At 44.8% G+C, this 18,439-nt stretch overlaps 1 protein-coding gene across 1 annotated transcript; it reads left to right on the forward strand.

Annotated features, from left to right (window-relative positions):
- Window positions 1-821: 821 nt before the first annotated feature.
- Window positions 822-17,041, forward strand: LYSMD2 (LysM domain containing 2). Its single transcript, XM_080654666.1, has 3 exons — window positions 822-1,458; window positions 13,762-14,093; window positions 15,981-17,041. Exons 1-3 carry the CDS (start codon window positions 1,186-1,188, stop codon window positions 16,021-16,023), a joined length of 648 nt encoding a protein of 215 aa, XP_080510792.1. The 5' UTR covers window positions 822-1,185; the 3' UTR covers window positions 16,024-17,041.
- The last annotated feature ends 1,398 nt before the right edge of the window (window positions 17,042-18,439 follow it).

Genomic DNA, 18,439 nt, shown 5'->3' on the forward strand with positions numbered 1-18,439 from the left:
ATGTTAATGCTGTCCATAGAGAGCCACTGAAGAATTTTTTATTGGAAGGGTGATGTGGGGACCACTTGTTCCTCTCCCATCATTTGTTCTGTCTCCTGAGCTCTAGGTCCTTTGTCTCTGTCCAGCACAGCACATATGGAAACTTTAGCCAATGAATCAAACTTCCTGTCTATCAGGTACCTCATCTTGGAGAGTTGTCCAAAGTATAACAGTAATCCCGGCCCTAGATTCTAGTAAACGCGCACCCACTCCGTGTAGAATACTACCGCATGCCAGAATGTTGGGAGGAGGGTGTTCAAGATGCAGAATACAGATAAGAGGTCATTGGTAGATTTAATGAGAATACTTTGGGGAGTTATGATTTCAGGGTATTAAAGAGGAAACCAAGCCGATAAGAAAAAAGGATGGTACAGATAGTAAATTCTAAGCAGTGAGCCAGGAGAATAGACCGTAGCTGGTCATATTTCAAGGCAGTCCAGGACTAAAATCGGTACTGCAATGAAGGGTGAAACTCAAACAACTGGAGGTTAATTTGGGGTCACCCACCAGGCCTACAAGCACTATCCTCCTGGTGTGATGTTGAAAGAACTGGACCCTCCAGGCTGTTGATAGGGGCTTGGAGAGGCTATGTGTGTTTCATGGTGTTAATGTTTTCTGTGACTTAGACTTAGAGGTCACCCAGGGAGATGGCACTACCCTTGGCATGAAGAGACCTTGAAGGTTTGAGAAAGCTGGTGCCTGCTGGGGAAGGAATAAAGGAAGCAGAGCAAAGCGTTGGTGTTTTGCAGTGGTCGGGGCGGGCTCTAATAGAGGCCGGCAGCCTGGCTCAATGATCCACCTGACGCGGAGGATACCTAAGGATAGGCCGCTCTTAGCCCCGTTTCTTCACACGGCAGGGCCTCCCGGTCCCGGCGCGCAGGGTGGGGCGCGGCCGTCGGCCAGGCGCTGCGAGAGCTGGTTTCGCCCTCCGCCTGGCAGGTGCGCCCGGGGAAGGGGAAGGCAGGACACGGGGGAGGGGGTGCCCGCCATGCCAACCCTGCAGCTTCCCGCCGCCGCCTCCAGCCCGCCGCCCCCGCGGCACTGCGGTCCGCAGCCTCAGTGAGGAGCAAGCAGGGGCGGCGGCGGCAGAGGCGGAGGCACCGCCCTCTTGGCCCGCGTCCTCACTTGGCGGCCTCCGCAGGACCTATGGCGGATTCCTCGCCGGCGCTGGCCCTGCGGGAAGGCAGCCCCCGCGCGCCCCGGCCCTCGACCCTCTCGCCGCCGCCGCACTTGCGCTCGGGCCCCGAGCCGGAGGAGGCCGAGCTGTCGCTGAGCCTGGCCCGCACTAAGACTCGCTCCTATGGTAGCACGGCCAGTGTGCGGGCGCCGCTGTGCGCCGGCGTCATTGAGCGCCATGTGGAGCACCGCGTCCGCGCGGGCGATACGCTGCAGGGCATCGCGCTCAAGTACGGAGTCACGGTGAGCAGGACTGGCCGGGGGCCGAAGGCAGTGATGGGGCGGGGGGAGTGTGGGAGGGTGGCGGCACAGGGCGGAGCGTGCGAGTAATGGGGGTCGAGGAGGCAGCCATCTGTTCCCCGGAGGTTCTGCCTGCGTGCGCTCTGCTGGAGACAGAAATGGTCGCCAAAGCTGGTCCGGTAGCCAGAGGGGCGGGCCAGGTAGGTGCATCGAGTTCCCGGTGCCCTGCCCAGACTCGGACCAGATCTGTCGCGTGAGGCAGGCCAAAGAGGACAGGGTTTTGGCATCACCGGGAGCTACGTTCAACCGATTTTTCAATCCTGTTCATGTCACCACATACATATTTACTCAAAGCAGAACTGACGTGTGGACGTGGGCCGGGAATTTTGTGTAAACATGCACTGTGATGAGTCAGGAATAGTAGTTGTTCCTGCAGGATGTTCTGGTTCGATCGATTATGCTTCTTTATTTAGAAGTGAAATTACACCCCTGGGCTCACTGGCAACTGTGAATGTGACACCTGTCGCTAAGCAGCAGCCAAGAACTGTGGTCTAGGTGAGCTGGAGAGCTGTGTTTATTATAAATTTATAAGTGTGTGTGTCTTGGGCATATTGCATTACACCTCTGGGAAGAACATGGAAACCTGAGGGAACATATTGTTTCATTAAAATTACTTATAATTAACTCTGAGCTATGTGATGGCCTTTGTGCATCTGAGTGCGGTATCAGTTTTCAATGTTCTTTCCTGAAGCACCTTAGACAGCGATGGGAAAAAAGGTGATCTTATCTATATTTGTCTGTTAAAGTGAAACTCTTTCTGGCCCTTCACCAGTGACAGAGACTGAGTAATGTGCATTTTTCACATTCAGGTTGGTATATGTTTTCCTAGCAGGTCCTTCTATCATTTAAACATTTTGAGAGCAGGGATCTTGCTGTGCAGGCCTGTACTGACATGATGCCATGGATAGTCCCATTCTTCCCTCTTGGGAGGTTTCTAAGGGTGAGCTTAAGTTCTTATGTGCATTAGTGAGAACTGGTTTGGGTCAAAGCCAGAGGAAAGCAGAATTGGCAAATAACAGTTGCTATCTTTTGCTGAATGTCTGCTATGTGCCAGGCATTGCATTTGTCCTGTTCCATCTTGTTTGATTTTCCAAATAAGCCTTGAAATAGGTGTAATGAATCTCCTTTCTATAGATGAGAAGATGGATGAGGGGTAAGGATACTTTCCAAGTATGCTTATTCAATGAGACCAGCTTGAACCTGCACAGTGATAAAGCATTTGCTTTTCTCTAGATATTACTTCTAATTTCCATCCATATTTTTTATCCTAGACTTATCAAGAGCTCTCTTAACATCTTGGTTACTGAAGAAGGAAAGCCTTTTTGTCTGGTCTCTGTGGGTCTTACCTACTAGGCCAGGGTGACTGCACCTAGGAACCCATGATATCCAGAGAAATGGTATTTCCCTGGCCACTGCCCACATCAGTCTCTCTGTAACCACTGCCCTCCATGGTTTCCCTTGACTTGCTTAGAGCTTCTAAACATCTGCTCACTGCAGGTCTCCACCTTAGACCAAATGCTTTCCAACCCCTGTTTTGCACTAATATAGATCCTGTTACTCATAACCTTACCACCGCTTTCTGTTAAAGTGTAAATCAGACTTTTCATTAGTTTTAGAAAGACAATTTTAAGATGTTAAGCTGAAGTATAATGAATTGGGAACTATATAGTCTACAGCCATTATAGTCTATTACAGGATTTTTCAACTGCAGCACTATTGATATTATAGACTGGAGAATTCTTTGTTTGAGAGGGCGGGAGGATTGTCCATGTATTGTAGGATGTTTAGCAGCATCTTTGACCTCTGCCTATATGTGCTGGTAGAAGCCCCACCCCCGTCCAGACATGGACAAATGTTCCCCGGGAAGAAACTCACCCTTGGTTGAGAATCACTGGTTTATTACATATATATCATTTACTTTGGGCCCTGAACTATACAGCTGATGACATTTTTAGAGGCTCTTCCACTGGTTATGTAGAACCAATAAAAGCAATAATCCTGTAACAGTGAAGTGATATTCTTGCTTGAATTAATATCTGCAGATATTAACTGGATTTACTCATTGTAAATTAAGATTTTTCAGTAGAAGCTAAAAAGGTAGAAAGGTTTTCTTCTTTCCATGACTGAGCAGAAAGAATTTGAGTAAGTTTCTAATATTGACTACCAGGATCATCAATATATTTAAACTATTGTTTAAAGGAGTAGGTGATGCAAGGTTGGAGATTTAGAGACCCAAGGCAGTGCACCTGGAAATTAAGAGTGAGTCCAGGCAAGCTTAGACTTGAACATCCCATGTTTGCCAAGAGCAGAGCACAGCTCTGCAATCTTACTTAGCGGAGCAGGAACTCCGAGGGAAGCCTTTCTGCCGATGACAGCTCCCCCGCCACCCGGCTAGGAGTCCACGCTGGACCTCAGTCCCTCGGTGGTAAAAGATATTTTAGGTAGAAGGAGGTTCTCAGAGCACATACTCGGACAAGGAGTGAAGATGGAGACCTGGTTGCTAGTCCTGGGTTCCTAGGGGAACAACCTGGAAACTGGCTACATAGTCAATGGCTGGTAGCAACGTACATCCCATGATGTGGAAATAGATGTGTTCCTCAAACTTCCTGCATAGGAGAATGCCTTGGGACTCAGGAATCTGACCTTGAACTTACTGGATCAGATTATCCAGAAAAGGGACTCAGGAATCTTCATGTTTTTTTATGCATGGCTTCTTTGCTTGTTCCCAAAGTACTGTCCCTTCTTGGGGCTCTTGCACTTGCTGTTCCATCTGTCTGGAACACTCTTTTCCTGAGAGCTGTGTGCAGGGACCCGTTCATGGGTGTGTGGCCTGTGCAGTCATACAGGGCCCCATGCTTATAAGAGCCCTATGCTTACAAGAGCCCTGCACTTGGTTTAATGCTCTGCTGTTGCCATCTTGAAATTTTTAATCATTTGTGAACAAGCGCCCTACACTTGCACTTTTCACTGAGCCCCTATAAATCATATAGCTATTCGCTCCTTCACTGCCTTCAAGTCTTTGCTTAAATATCTCCTCCAGGAGGCCTTCCTGACTACTCTATGTCAAATTGCAGCCCTCTTCCCCTTCCCGCCCTGCTTTTACAAACAGTATTTATCATTCATCTAATTTTTCTTTTTTTCCAGCTTCTACCTTTCTGGTGATACATTAGTGAATAAATTAATATCCATGCCCTCATGGAGCTTATATTTTAGTCAGTGGAGACAGCAAATAAACAAAATATGTTATATGGCAGGTATTGATAAGCAAAATGAAAACAATTAAGCAGGGAAAGGAGATAGGGAGGGGTGGTGCAGGTGGCTGCAATGTAAAATAGTATGGTCATGAAGACCTCACTGAGAAGGAGGTGATGGAGGGAGCCATGCAGATATCTGTGAAGGACATTCCAGGCAAAGGAAACAGCGAGTGGTGCAAAGGCCCCGAGGTGGGAACATAATTGATAAGTTTGGAACAGATCACTTAGGGCCATTGTAAGAACTTTGATTTTTCCCCTCTGAATGAGTTGGGAAGCATTGGAGGAGTTTGAACAGAAGAGTCTCATGATCTCACTTATGCATTAAAAGGATCACTCTGGCTGCTGCTTTGAGACTAGGCAGGCGTGGGGTGGTGGGGTGAGGGTAATGGAGGAGGTGGGGTGAGTGCCAAAGCAGGGAGACCAGAGAGGTGGAGGCTTTGCAATAATGTAGGTCAGAGCATAGTAGCTTGAACCAAAGCAGTACAGAAGGAAGTGGTGAAAATGATTGGGTTCTAGGTAATTTGTTGATATGCTACACATTTTCTGCTTATTAGTTTACTAGAGGCCCAGTGCATGAAATTAATGCACGGGTGGGGTCCCTAGGCCTGGCCAGTGATTAGGGCTGATCGGGGCCTTCCAGCTGCTGGCCAGGGCCTTCCTTTATTCCACGCCGCCCCCTGGTGGTCAGCGCACATCATAGCGAGCAATTGAACTCCTGGTCTCCCGGTCAAACTCCAGAGGGGACACTTTGCATATTAGCCTTTTATGTATATAGATTGTTTCATTTGAGTATCTCTTCCATAGAGATGGGCCATGGGATTCAGGAAGCTTCTCTATAGGAAATAAGAATGTGGACGTTTGAGAACCTGGCCAGGTCTGACACCTGATGGACTTCCGTTCTTCTGCCAGTGACTTAGGAAATATCTGATTGATTGATTGATTGATTGATTGATTGATTGATTTCAGAGAGGAAGGGACAGGGAGATAGAGATAGAAACATCAATGATGAGAGAGAATCATTGATCGGCTGCCTCCTGCACACCCCCTACTGGGTATCAAGCCCACAACCCAAGCATGTGCCCTTGACTGGAATTGAACCCGGGACCCTCCAGTCTGCAGGCCGACGTTCAATCCACTGAGCCAAACAGCTAGGGCAACTTAGGAAATATCTTAATGACTCTTTCCACCATTCCTTTTAGTCATTCATAGATATTAATAACTGACATTCATTATTTTTTGAGCTACTTTTATTGAGGTTTGTTTGAGGCCCTGTGCTAGAATGCTGGGGCTACAAGATAACATATGCTGCCCTCTTTTTAAAAAAATATGTTTTAATTGATTTTTAGAGAAAGAGGAAGGGAGAGGAATAGAGGGTTAGAAATGATGAGAGAGAAACATCATCAATCAGCTGCCTCCTGCAGGCCCCCTACTAGGGATTGTGCTCGAAACCCTAGCATGTGCCCTGACCAGGAATCGAACCATGACCTCTTGGTTCCAAGGTTGACGCTCAACCGCTGAACCACACTGGCTGGGCTTGCTGTTCTCTTTTTATGCATAGTGAGTTTATCAGCTAGTGCTTTCCATCAGCCTATAGCTATGTGAGATGCCAGGTTGCTTGTGTGATTTATTTCTGTATATTCTGTGTCTAGCCCGAGTCTGGCCCATGGTGGGTCCTCCACATATGTGTGGGTTTAATACACAGGAAAGCCTGACTGGTATGAAGTCACTAGCCCTGGAGGTGAGCGGACCCTTAAAGAAGGGGCCCCGCCTGAATGAGGGGTGCAGCTGCTTGACTTGAATTGCGAAGTTCGATTTGAGGCTAGCTCTCCAAGCTGCAGAAAGATTACTGCTGCAGCTGGTCCTTGGTTCTTCTTCCCTCCCCTGTCCCCAGCACTGGGTCTTTATATTGAGTTAAATATAGATTTAGATGAGAGCCTCTTTACCAGAGCAAGAGGTATTAAGAAAGTGGGTCTGGGAAACGGAAACTCGTACTGAGTTGAGAAATTATTAAAGGTCAGATCTCAGCCATGAACTTGCTTGGGCTGGAATTTCCCTGGCTACTCTTTCCTCCATTGAGACATTAAGGCCCCTACCTAACCTAGTAACTAGATTTAGCTATGGCTATTGCTGCTCTTTTTAGTGGGATGCAAGCCTCTGGAGCAAAGTTACCAGCTTCAGGCAGCCCCTGTGAACTCTTTGTTTGAAACCCCACAAAACGTTCAGAGAACAGAACAGAAACTGAAAGTGGGTTGGAGGCAGGGAGGGGACCCATTATTTGCATAAACCCTTTCTTCATCTCTTTGCTTTCCCTTGGCAACATGCCTGTGCTGTCCCTTCTCCAGAGGCCACATTGCCCTCAGTTACTTCCGGTCTCATTTCATTACCAGGGTTTCTCTTTCCCTTCCAATGAGCTGCTAAGTCCAGTCACTTCTTAACACTTCCCCTAACAAGAAGTCACCTTGCTGAGAAAAGGTGAACTGATGGTCATTTTAGGGGGAACAAGTGTTAGGAGTTAGAAATGTCAGTGTGTGTACATCTTTCCTGTTTATAACTTTAGCCTCTGCTGCTGTTGGAAATTGTTGACGCTTGCTGGTCAAAGGGAAGAGAACCATAAATAAATAGTGCCACGTGTAGTGAGAGGTATGGTAAAGTAGTCTTTAATACTTTGGGGTTTTAATAGATTCTCATGTATTCTTTTTTTTAAACACAGCTTTATTGAGGAATAATATACATAGCGCAAAATTCACCCATCCTAAGTGTACAATTCAAGGACTTTCAGTAAATTTACAGAGTTGTGCAACCATCACCAGAATCCAATTTTAGAACAGTTCCATCACCCTGGAAAGATCCCTGTGCCCATTGCCCTTACTCCCTGTCCCTTCTCCAACCCTAGGCAACCACAAATCTACTTTCTAACCTATAGATTAGCCTTTTCTGGACATCCTATATAATAAAAGCCTAATATGCAAATTGTCCCTTCGACCAGGAGTTCAGCCAGGGGGTGGGGCTGGCGGTTGCAGCAGGTGGCGGGGGGAAGGGAGGCGCCACTGGCCGGCAGCCACTGGGGACCCTACCTGTGCATGAATTTTGTGCACTGGACCTCTAGTTTCATATAAATGGAGTGTCATATGTTCTGAGATAGTGTGGAAAAGAAATAAATTTTTTCCCCCATTAGCACATGGCAGTGGAAGAGTATGGTTGCCACCAAAACCTAGAACTTAACAGGGACAGTAGGGTAGTGTGAATACAGCACTTACTAGAAAATGATCTAGAGAGAATCCTATAATAGGTAAGTCTTTTCTGTAAAGTGATAATGAAATGCAAGCTGTATATATATGAAAATATTCTGCAAGCCACACAGTGCTATGTCAATGTTAGTTATTATGTAATAGAGGGCCGGTGCACAAAATTCCTTCATGGGTAGGGTCCTAGTCCTGGCCAGTGATCAGGGCTGATCAGGGCCTTCCTTCCCCAGCTGCTGGTTGCTGGCCGGGGCCTTCCTTCGTTCCACGCTGCCCCTTGGTGGTCAGCGCATGTCATAGCGAGCAGTCAAACTCCCGAGAGGACAATTTGCATATTAGCCTTTTATTATATAGGATACTTCAATGTCTTTAGAAGGGTGTGTTTTTTAAAAAATTTGTTTTTATTGATTTTAGAGAGAGGAAGAAAGAGAGAGAAACATCAGTGATGAGAGAGAATCATTGATCGGCTTCCCTCCTGCACACCCCACACTGGGGATGGAGCCCACAACCTGGGCATGTGCCCTGACCAGTTATTGAACCGTGACCTCCTTGTTCACAGGTTGACACTCAACCACTGAATCATATGGGCCGGGCAAGGGCATGTCTTTTTTTAAGGAATGGAGAGTGTTACCTAAAAATAAAAGGCCTTGCAAAATGAGAGGCAACATGCATTTATTGAGATAAAAAAGGATAACTATTTGGGAAACATTAATTCAAGCAAAATCTCAAATAATACTCCAATTAGGAGACAAAGGCATTTGTGAGAATGGGAAGGGGAACAATTACATCAACAGAAGGAAGACATTTTCATTTGTGCAGGTAACATAGTGATATTAATTCTAAACAATGTTTTAAATTTTTAGTTCAGTAGTGATAATAACTGCTTTCTTGTTATCTTTGCAAACAGTGTTTTGGGAAGCAATGTTGCTTTAGGCTCAGTCCAAAGGTTATTTTGCCCTGTTCTGAACATTTCAAGGTTTGAGCATAAGACATGCAAAGCAGTTCAGCTGGTATGGCAGCTCCAGCTCCATTTTATTTATTTTTACCTGTTTTTTAAATTTTTTTTTTTGTTAATCCTCACCAGAGGATATTTTTCCATTGATTTTTAGGGAGAGTAGAAGAGAGAGGGAAAGACAGAGAAACATCAATGTGAGAGAAACACATCAATTGATTACCTCCTGCATGAGCCCCAACCAGGGCCCAGGCAGGGAGGAGCTTGCAACCAAGGTTTGTGCCCTTGACCGGAATCGAACCTGGGACCCTTTGGTCCATAGGTTGACACTCTATCCACTGAGCCAAACTTGTTAGGGCTCCATTTTAAAGTGGTTCCATTTATATTATTACTGTTAAAGAGGAAGAAAAAAATTTTGAAATCTGCATTCACTGTTAGGCAGGCAGCCTGATGACACTGGCCAGAGTTGCTTTTGGGGAGAGCTCTTGGCCATGCTCAGCAGCTGCCATGGAGCTGCCTTTTGTGGGGGAAGTTTTGTGATTTCCCTCATAGTAAATTCACCTTTAGAGAAGGCATTTATAGGAGTCATTTTAAATAAATTGTTGTTACGTTGTTGATGGCACTTGATCTACCTAATTTCATCACGGTTGACCTTGTGGCCACCCTGTTAGCTCTTAATTATTCTGTAATCTGTATCTTAGTGACTAGACAGTAAACATGGTTGAGTCATACTGTTCAGTCCTGATTAGAAAGGAGTTTTGAAATGAAAGCTATTGATTGCTATCTCTCTCCCTTACTCATTTGCCCCCAAGAAACAGAGGGTAGCTCTGGGTCACCTGGAAAAGGTCACACTTTCTATTCTCAGCATTCATTGGGTATTAGAAAATGTTAAACAGGTAAGCTTGAGACAGCTGTAGAGTGTTCCAGGTATTCCATGGATTGGATCATGACGCTTCTTCGTTTTATGTGAGGTGAAATTCCCAGAACATTAGGCCCATCTAAGCTCAGATAAAAGTATGAAATATTTCGAAAACATCACTTCATTGTTTGGGATTATTTAGTCTCTTGTCGGTGCTGCTGCAGTTTCCTCCATAACCAGGCTTCCCTGATTCCACTGATGCGAATCCATTTACCACAATGTGACCTTTAACTGTAATCAGATCATGTCACTCCCTTCCTGCACTGCACAATGGCTTCCCATCACTTTTAAAATAAAACCCCAATTTCTTACCCTGGCATCCACAGGCTATGAAAGAGTTTGAGGTTGTAGAAACCTGTATTAAATTCTAATTCTTCATCTGCCAGTTGTATTATGACTCCATGGGACATAACCTCTATGAACTTTGTTCCCTTTATTAGTAAAGGGGAGACTCAAATACTCTATAGGGCATAAGAAAATGAGATACTGTATGTAAAGAACTCTCTCCCTCCTCTCCTTACCTGTTCCACTTATACCCATTCTTCAAGGTCCATTTACAGTCAAAAGAATCAATATCAGAACCCCATCTTCTCTGTGAGGCCTTTCTTAATGACCACAGCTCAGGCCTACACTGTTCTTCCAAATTCTCATCAGACTTATCTCTGTGCCACCTCCTGCATCCATTATGTTGACCAAATACAATTCAAGAGACACAAGAAGCACTAAAATAACAGATAATCCTATGTAATAAAACTCTAATATGCACAAACTTCTCCAAGAACACTTCCCTAATAATTGCCCTGGTAGAATCCTATCTAATAAAGAGGGAATATGCTAATTGACCATCACTCTATCACAAAGATGGCTGCACCCACAGCTGAGGCCAAGTTCCCATAAGGAGCCTTAATGAGCAATCAGCAGGGACCTGAGGCTACACCCTCCCCCACCCCCATGGGGCTTGACAGGGGACCTCAGGCCACACCCCCCTGGCCCCAGTGCCAGGCCAGGGGACCTGAGGCCACACCCCCAACCAGCGGGGCTTGACGTGGGACCTCAAGGTGCGCTTCCCATCCTGGTGCTGGGCTAGGGGACCTCAGGCTGCTCCCCCCACCCCAGCACCAGGCTGGGAACCTCAGGCCGTGCCCCCCACCAGGTGGGGCTTGACAGGGGACTTCAGGCAGCATCCCCCACCCAGCAGAGCTTGATGGGAGACCTCAAGATGCACCCCCAGTGCTGGGTCGGGGGAACTCAGGCCGCGCCCCCGCCCCCTCCCAGCGGGGCTTGACGGGGGACCTGAGGCTGTGCCCCCTGCTTGGTGGGGCTTGACGGGGAACCTCAGGCCATTCCCCCCACCCAGTGGGGCTTGACAGGGGGGACCTGAGTCTATGCCCCCTGCCCGGCAGAGGGCTTGACAAGGGTGGGACTGGTCAGGTCTGGATCTAGCCCAGTGGGGTGAGGGGGCGGCCTGGTCTGGATCTCACATGATTTTGAGGTGCATGTGGGTGGGCGGGGACTTGACTCTGGGTCCCGTGGTGTGCCCCAGACTCTGACAGGAGGAAGGTTTTCATATACATTTTACTAATTTTCTTTTATCTCTGACACTTCTATTATAGAGAAAGGGCAAATGGCAATATTAAATTATTTCCTCTAATGAATCCCCCTTTAATGTGCACGAATTTCGTGCACCAGGTCACTAGTAATATATTAATCTAATTGAGATGAATATTTTAGATAAATATTATCTAAATATAGGAATGGGTAAAATTAACTGCCCAGAAGAAAAATTGGAACTTCTGGACAATAGCAGATACTTGTTTCCCCTCAGATCCTTCCTTATCTAATAATAGACATTTTCTGTTCCTAATCAATGTTACTGGTTTATTATTGTTACTTTTATTCCTGGTATGTAAATGTTATACTAGATGCAGAAAAACAAAACTTGACAAACAGCAAAAAGACTCAGATCATTGTGGCTCAAAAATTAGAAATGATCCAGAATACTTTTAACAAGGACATAAAGGATATGACTGATTCCCACTTACCTGCCCTTTTTGAATAATAATAATTCGACCTTAAATGCCATCTAAGGTTATGGTCTTGCCCCATCCCCAGTGGTCCACCTGTTCAGCAAGACATGCTGACACTGAGACATCCTAGGAATGAGCCTTCCTAGCACCGTGGTATTCCATTATCCAACCAAAGGTTGATCATCAGTGCATCCTTTGGATTGATTTATGACCAAAAGGGGGGTGTGTGGACAAAAAGGGCCACATGCTAACCTGGCAAGCTCAGGAAAGGCCTGCATGGCGGTCTTGCAAAATCAGAGACCTAGAGTAACCACAAAGGAGGGTCTGAAATTAAACTTTAACTACAAACAGGTTATAGTGGTTAGTCATGTCCTAGGCCAGTATTTTCCCTGACAAAGATCAACTTAGATCTTTACTGAACCCATTTGTCTTTTTGCCTCTAAGATAACATATCTGAAATATCTGGGTAACTTGTAACTTCACTTTTTTCCCCCAGACCCCTCAGGCCACAACAAATGGCACCAGGACATTCCCTCATTGTTATTGTTATCAAATTAATCGTCAGCTGTTAACTATGTTAAAATATCCTGTATCCATCTATGTAAAAGAAGCATATGTCCATCATTTCACTTTTTATCCTATCCCAAAGGTTTCCCCGCTTTGCTTTATCCCACCTCCTTAATCTATCACCAGTGGATTTCATATAACCCACTTATGTATTTCCTTTTGATGGTAATTTATAAAAACAAGATATGAACTTCCCATTCTTTGGAGCATTATCTCAGTTCGTTGAGGTTCTGCTTCCCAGCATATGTCGACAGTTTGGCTCAAATAAACTCACAAAAATTTTTTATAAAAAAACAAAACAAACCATAATCAACCAAACGGCAGAACCACCAGTCTCTATGATGCGCACTGACCACCAGGGGGCAGATGCTCAATGCAGGAGCTGTCCCTTGCTGGTCAGTGCGCTCCCACAGGGGCAGCGCTGCTCAGCCAGAAGCCAGGCTCACAGTTGGTGAGCGTAGTGGCAGTGGCAGGAGCCTCTCCTGCCTCCATGGCAGGGCTAAGGACCACTCGGGGAGCGGGCCTAAGCCGGCAGTCAGACATCCCCTGAGGGGTCCCAGACTGCGAGAGGGCATAGGCTGGGCTGAGGGACCCATCCCCCCCAGTGCACAAATGTCACGCACCGGGCCTCTAGTAGATCATAAAAAATCAGAAAATAGAAATGCTAAAATAAGAATGGAATTTATTAAATAAGTGCTGAAAATTCTGTATTTTTTAACTTCAGGGATTTAAAACTGCTTGGTAAAAGCTTTCATGTAGGGCAATTCATATAGTGAAGGGAAATTAGTCTTTCCATCTTTAAAATTGGGAGAAAGAATTTCCTGACATCTCTTGAAATAACGGGGTATCTGGGTAGGTGGCAAAGCCAGAATTAAGAGTCTCAAACCCAGATAAAGCATTTCACACATTTTGCTCATGGATACTTTTGTTTTACTTTATTTTACTTTTTTAAAAAACATATTTTTATTAATTTCAGAGAGGAAGGGAGAGGGAGAGAGAGATAGAAACATCAATGATGAGAGGGAATCACTGATCGGCCGCCTCCTGCACGCTGCCTACTGGGGATCGAGCCCACAATCCAGGCAAGTGCCCTTGACTGGAATCGAACCCAGGACCCTTTAGTCTGCAGGCCAGTGCTCTATCCACTGAGCCAAACCAGCTAGGGCTATTTTACTTTTTAAGTTTTATTTTATGAGTATCTTTAGTTCTGTGTTGCATAATAAGCCACATTTCTGGGTTTATTTATATGTAACTCTATGTTTCCTTTTTTTTTTTTATATTTTAGATGGAACAGATTAAAAGGGCAAATAAACTGTTTACCAATGATTGCATATTTCTGAAGAAAACTTTGAACATCCCAGTTATTTCAGAGAAACCTTTGCTGTTTAATGGACTTAACTCAGTTGATTCTCCAGAAAGTGAAACTGTCCATGGCCTTTTTTCTCATGAAGAAGGGCTGGTAGCAGTTGTGGAAGACCCGCCTTCTCCCAGTCCTCTGGCATCTCCTGTTCAGCCAGTGCCGCCCGAGGAAGTGTCAGCCAGAGATTTCCTGCAGAGACTCGACTTGCAGATTAAGTTATCAACACAGGCAGCCAGGAAACTAAAAGAAGAGAGCAGGTAAAAATACACTGGTAAAATGTCAGAGACTGAATAAATTACTCTTAAGATGTTTACACTTGGTAAAATTTTATTTTTTTGCTTTAAAAAACTATGTTTTAATTCCAGAAAAGCATTTTTAATATATGAAATCTAAACAGTCATTGTATTCTGTATAAGGCTTGATCTGTTGCAGTGCTTTGTCTCTGTGGGTTATTATAAAAACTAGAGGCCCAGTGCACAAAATTCATGCACTGGGTGGGTGGGGGGTGTCCCTCAGCCTGGCCTGCGCCCTCTCGCAGTCCAGGAGCCCTCAGGGGGTGTCTGACTACTGGCTTAGGACCCCGCTAGGGGAGTGGGCGTAAGCCATCAGTTGGACATCCCTCTCGCAGTCTGGGACCCCTTGCTCCTTACCACCCACCTGCTCACTGCTCCTTACCACCCAGCTCACTGCTCCTTAGCGCTGCTGTGGAGGCGGGAGAGGCTCCCTCCACCACCACTGCACTCGCCAGTTGTGAGCCTGGCTTCTGGCTGAGTGGTGCTCCCCCTGTGGGAGTGGCCTGATCATTCCTACCTTGCCCCCCTGCCGGCCTGATCTCCCCTACCCTGCTCCCCTGCCTGCCTGATTGCCCCTAACTGCCTCTGCCTGCCTGCCTGATCGCCCCTAACTGCCCTCCCCTTTCGGCCTGATCTCACCCCTAACTGCCCTCCCCTGCCAGCCTGATCGCCTCTAACTGGCCTTCCCTGCCAGCCTGATCGCCCCTAACTGCCCTCCCCTGTCGGCCTGATTTTGCCCCTAACTGCCCTCCCCTGCCAGCCTGATCACCCCTAACTGCCCTCCCCTGCCAGCCTGATCTCACCCCCAGCTACCCTCCTTTGCCGGCCTGATCTCGCCCCCATCTGCCCTCCCCTGCAGGCCTGATCTCATCTCCAACAGCCCTCCCCTGCTGGCCTGGTCACCGCTAACTGCCTCTGCCTTGGCCCCCACCACCATGGCTTTGTCCGGAAGGAAGTCGGATGTCTGGAAGATGGCTGGTTGACCCGGTCTAATTAGCATATTACCCTTTTATTAGTATAGATTTGCTTCTTTGCTTAGTAGCATAACTGTCCAGCTAGGAATTCTGGGCAGCAGCCAAGTGGACACATGTAGTTGACATTTTCAAAGGAAGCAGTACCCTAGAGAATACTTTGTAAAATACTGATCCTTATAAAGTTTGTCAAAGACATTGTCCATTGTTTGCTTTCAGATGTTTCTTACATTACTCATGTAAGTTTTCTTCTTTGTTTTTTAATTTGGTACTAGGGCAAACCTTTCTCTCTCCTATAGAATTCGTTTCCTTCTTCCTTCCTGATTCCAAGAAGGGCAACCTTTCCTCTTTTACCCTTACCAGAAGGGTTGCAACTAAAATTGATGCTCAGTTCAACCACTGTAATATTTCTTATGGTTAATATATTTGTAGCCTTCTCTTTTCTTTAGTCCTGATTTTTTATTTCTGTTTTATTCATCTTATTATATGTATCCCTTTGTCATAGGCATCTCAAATCCTTTTGAGAAAGAGGTGAAATATTAAAAATATAAACAGATATAAATGAGAATATAATTTATAATTTAATATAAGTTTTATTACTTTATGCAAATGTAATATAATATAAATAAATGTAAATATGTAGCAAGTACTATTCTTTTTTCCAGTAATTGAGACACCAATAAGATGGAATAAATAAGGTACACCTCAATGAGTATTTGTATTTCATACAACTTTTAATGCATGAACAATATTATAAGTTGATTACACCTGCACTTCTTTGTCAAGTGGATATTAAGTTGTATGGTAAATATATGTGTTAGTTTTCTGAATACAGTTTTTAAACACTAGTTTATGCTATATTCCCTTTTTTTCTTTCCAGAGATGAAGACAATCCCTACGCAACTTCACTCTATCATAGTTAGATGAACAGGGGCCATAATCGCACCTGGATTAAGAGACAGTTGGATCATAAGGAAACCAACAACTGAAGATCAAAAGCACCTCTTTTGGATTCTCAGAGTGTACATCTTTAAATCACAATTAAGTAGTTCCACTGCAGTTGCACTGAAGTGATTGGTTCCCTCTGGCTTTCTATAATTTTATGTCTGCATTATGGCATGATAACAAAAGCTCATCACTTTTGTAGGTGCTGGTAGTTTTTAAACTTGCTTTTGTAAATACTAGTTGACATAAAGCATCAAAGACTACTTACATAGTCAAGCTAAAAACAATGTTTATCTCTTGAGAATTCCTAATTATGTGAAAAACATGGTTGCTGTTTGAGTGATGCGGGCTTTGCTATGTGTTTATAATTAAGTGCTATATATATATTTGGGTATGTATTACATATTCTGTATTAATATAGAGAACCAAATTTTGTCTGCTATTTTGTAAAAGTAAGCTACCAAAGTCTGAAAAAATAAACTATGTTTTTACATTTGAGTCTCCAATTTTTTTAACAAATGAGAAAATTTTTATTTTAAGTTATATTTTTGGAATAGTGGACAGCTTTTCCTCTACTTTTATGGTTTTTTTATTATTTTAATTGCAATTTTGAAAAGTTTTAGTAATCTAAAAGCAAATCAATTGCAGTTACTAGTAACCTTTGCACTCTCATAATATTTGACTTGATATGTTTCACATATAGTGAGAACATATGGAATATGATCAATAGAAGAAAAAAGCAATATCATGAGCTGACACATTGATGACTTTTAGTTTAGATTTCATTGATTAGTCATTTTATAGAGTGTTTTGTAGTCACTGTGCTCATTTGAATGAAGGGTTCGGTTTTTATTCACATAATTTCAATTGTCTTAACTTTTATTATGTGTATAGATTACAGCAGGAAACCTTAAGTAATACATTCTTTACAGTTAAATATGTTTTTGTCTCAATTTCTATTCAAATGTTGGGTTAAATAAATCTTTAAGCTTTCACAAAATTCCTCATATTTATTCCTTCCCAACATCCCAAAAGGGGTCTGCTTTTTGAGGGATAAAAAGGACCTTTATTTTTTATATTTCCCTCTTTCTCTTTCCTGACTTTCTTCTCCATCTTGATCCTCTAGGTCTTCCTTCCATTAAGCACGAAACTGTGCCCTTAGGTGCCAATGCATCAGAGCTCACTGAACCGGAGTTGCACGTGTCCAACTCTTGAGGCATGAAAGGGAAACAGTAGCTATTTGTCCTTGTCTTAAATTTATTGTTTGTTCACAATGTACATAATCCCTTGTGTGTTTATTATTATTTTTTTTTGAGAAAGAGAGGAAGGAGAGGGAGATAGAAACATTCACGAAACAACATTAATCAGCTGCCTCCTGCATGGCCCCCTACCCACCCCCCCCCCCTCCCACACACACACACCTGAGGACTGAGCCTGCAGCCTGGGCAGATGCCCTGACTGGGAGTTGAACCAGCGACCTGTTGGTGTCTGGGATGACGCTCAACCAACTGAGCCACACCTGCCAGGTGTATTTTGTGGTTTTTTTTATCTCATTTTTTAAATGATAACATCTTGTTTTTATTTCTCATGTTATTATCCTATATAATAAAGAGGTAATATGCAAATTAATCCTCAAGCTGTAACGCTGTCACAAGATGGCGCGCACAGCAGGGGCGGGCCGTGTGATCTGCATGCCTGCCACCGAAGTTCCCTCAGCCCCGCTGGGGAGGGGAGGGCGGGTCCTGGCTGCTGCTCTGTGCGGCTTCCACTGGGGTGACCAGGCTGATAGGTGAGGGCAGTTGGGGGCGATCGGGCCGGCAGGGGAGCAGTTAGGCGTTAATCAGGCCAGCAGGGGAGCAGTTAGGGGGTGATCAGGCTGGCAGGCTGAAGCTGTTAGGGGCAATCAGGCAGGCAGGCAGGTGAGCAGTTAGGAGCCAGCAGTCCCGGATTGTGAGAGAGGGATGTCTGACTGATGAGATCGGGCCTAAACCAGCAGTCGGACATTCCCCAAGGGGTCCCAGGTTGGAAAGGGTGCAGGCTGGGCTGAGGGACAACCTCCCAGTGCACAAATTTCATGTACCAGGCCTCTAGTTATCTATAATAGAGGGTGATCTCTTGATCATGCTTTGCTGTTTTCTTGTATTACCTGAATGATGTGGAATTAGTTGGAAGAGGAGAAAACTAAAAGAAAAAAATAAATGAAGGAAAACAGCTGTGGATATAAGACAAAGCTCTGGCCTCTATGTAGGCCCAGGAACTTAAAAAATATAAAGTTATGCTGTTTAACATAAAATGGTCTGAAATATGAGAGTAACCCAAAATACATAAATCCAAAACCATTACCCAAAGGATATAACATAAGCTAAAAATTGAAATTAAGACCACAATCTCAAA

This window comes from Plecotus auritus (assembly GCF_963455305.1).
Source record: "Plecotus auritus genome assembly, chromosome: 1".
NCBI lineage: Eukaryota > Metazoa > Chordata > Mammalia > Chiroptera > Vespertilionidae > Plecotus > Plecotus auritus.

Coding starts and splice junctions, on each gene's coding strand:
- LYSMD2 (XM_080654666.1), top strand. CDS start 1,186: ATGGCGGATTCCTCGCCGGCGCTGGCCCTGCGGGAAGGCAGCCCCCGC. Junction 1,459..13,761: donor CGCTCAAGTACGGAGTCACG/GTGAGCAGGACT, acceptor TTTATATTTTAG/ATGGAACAGATTAAAAGGGC. Junction 14,094..15,980: donor AAACTAAAAGAAGAGAGCAG/GTAAAAATACAC, acceptor TTTTCTTTCCAG/AGATGAAGACAATCCCTACG.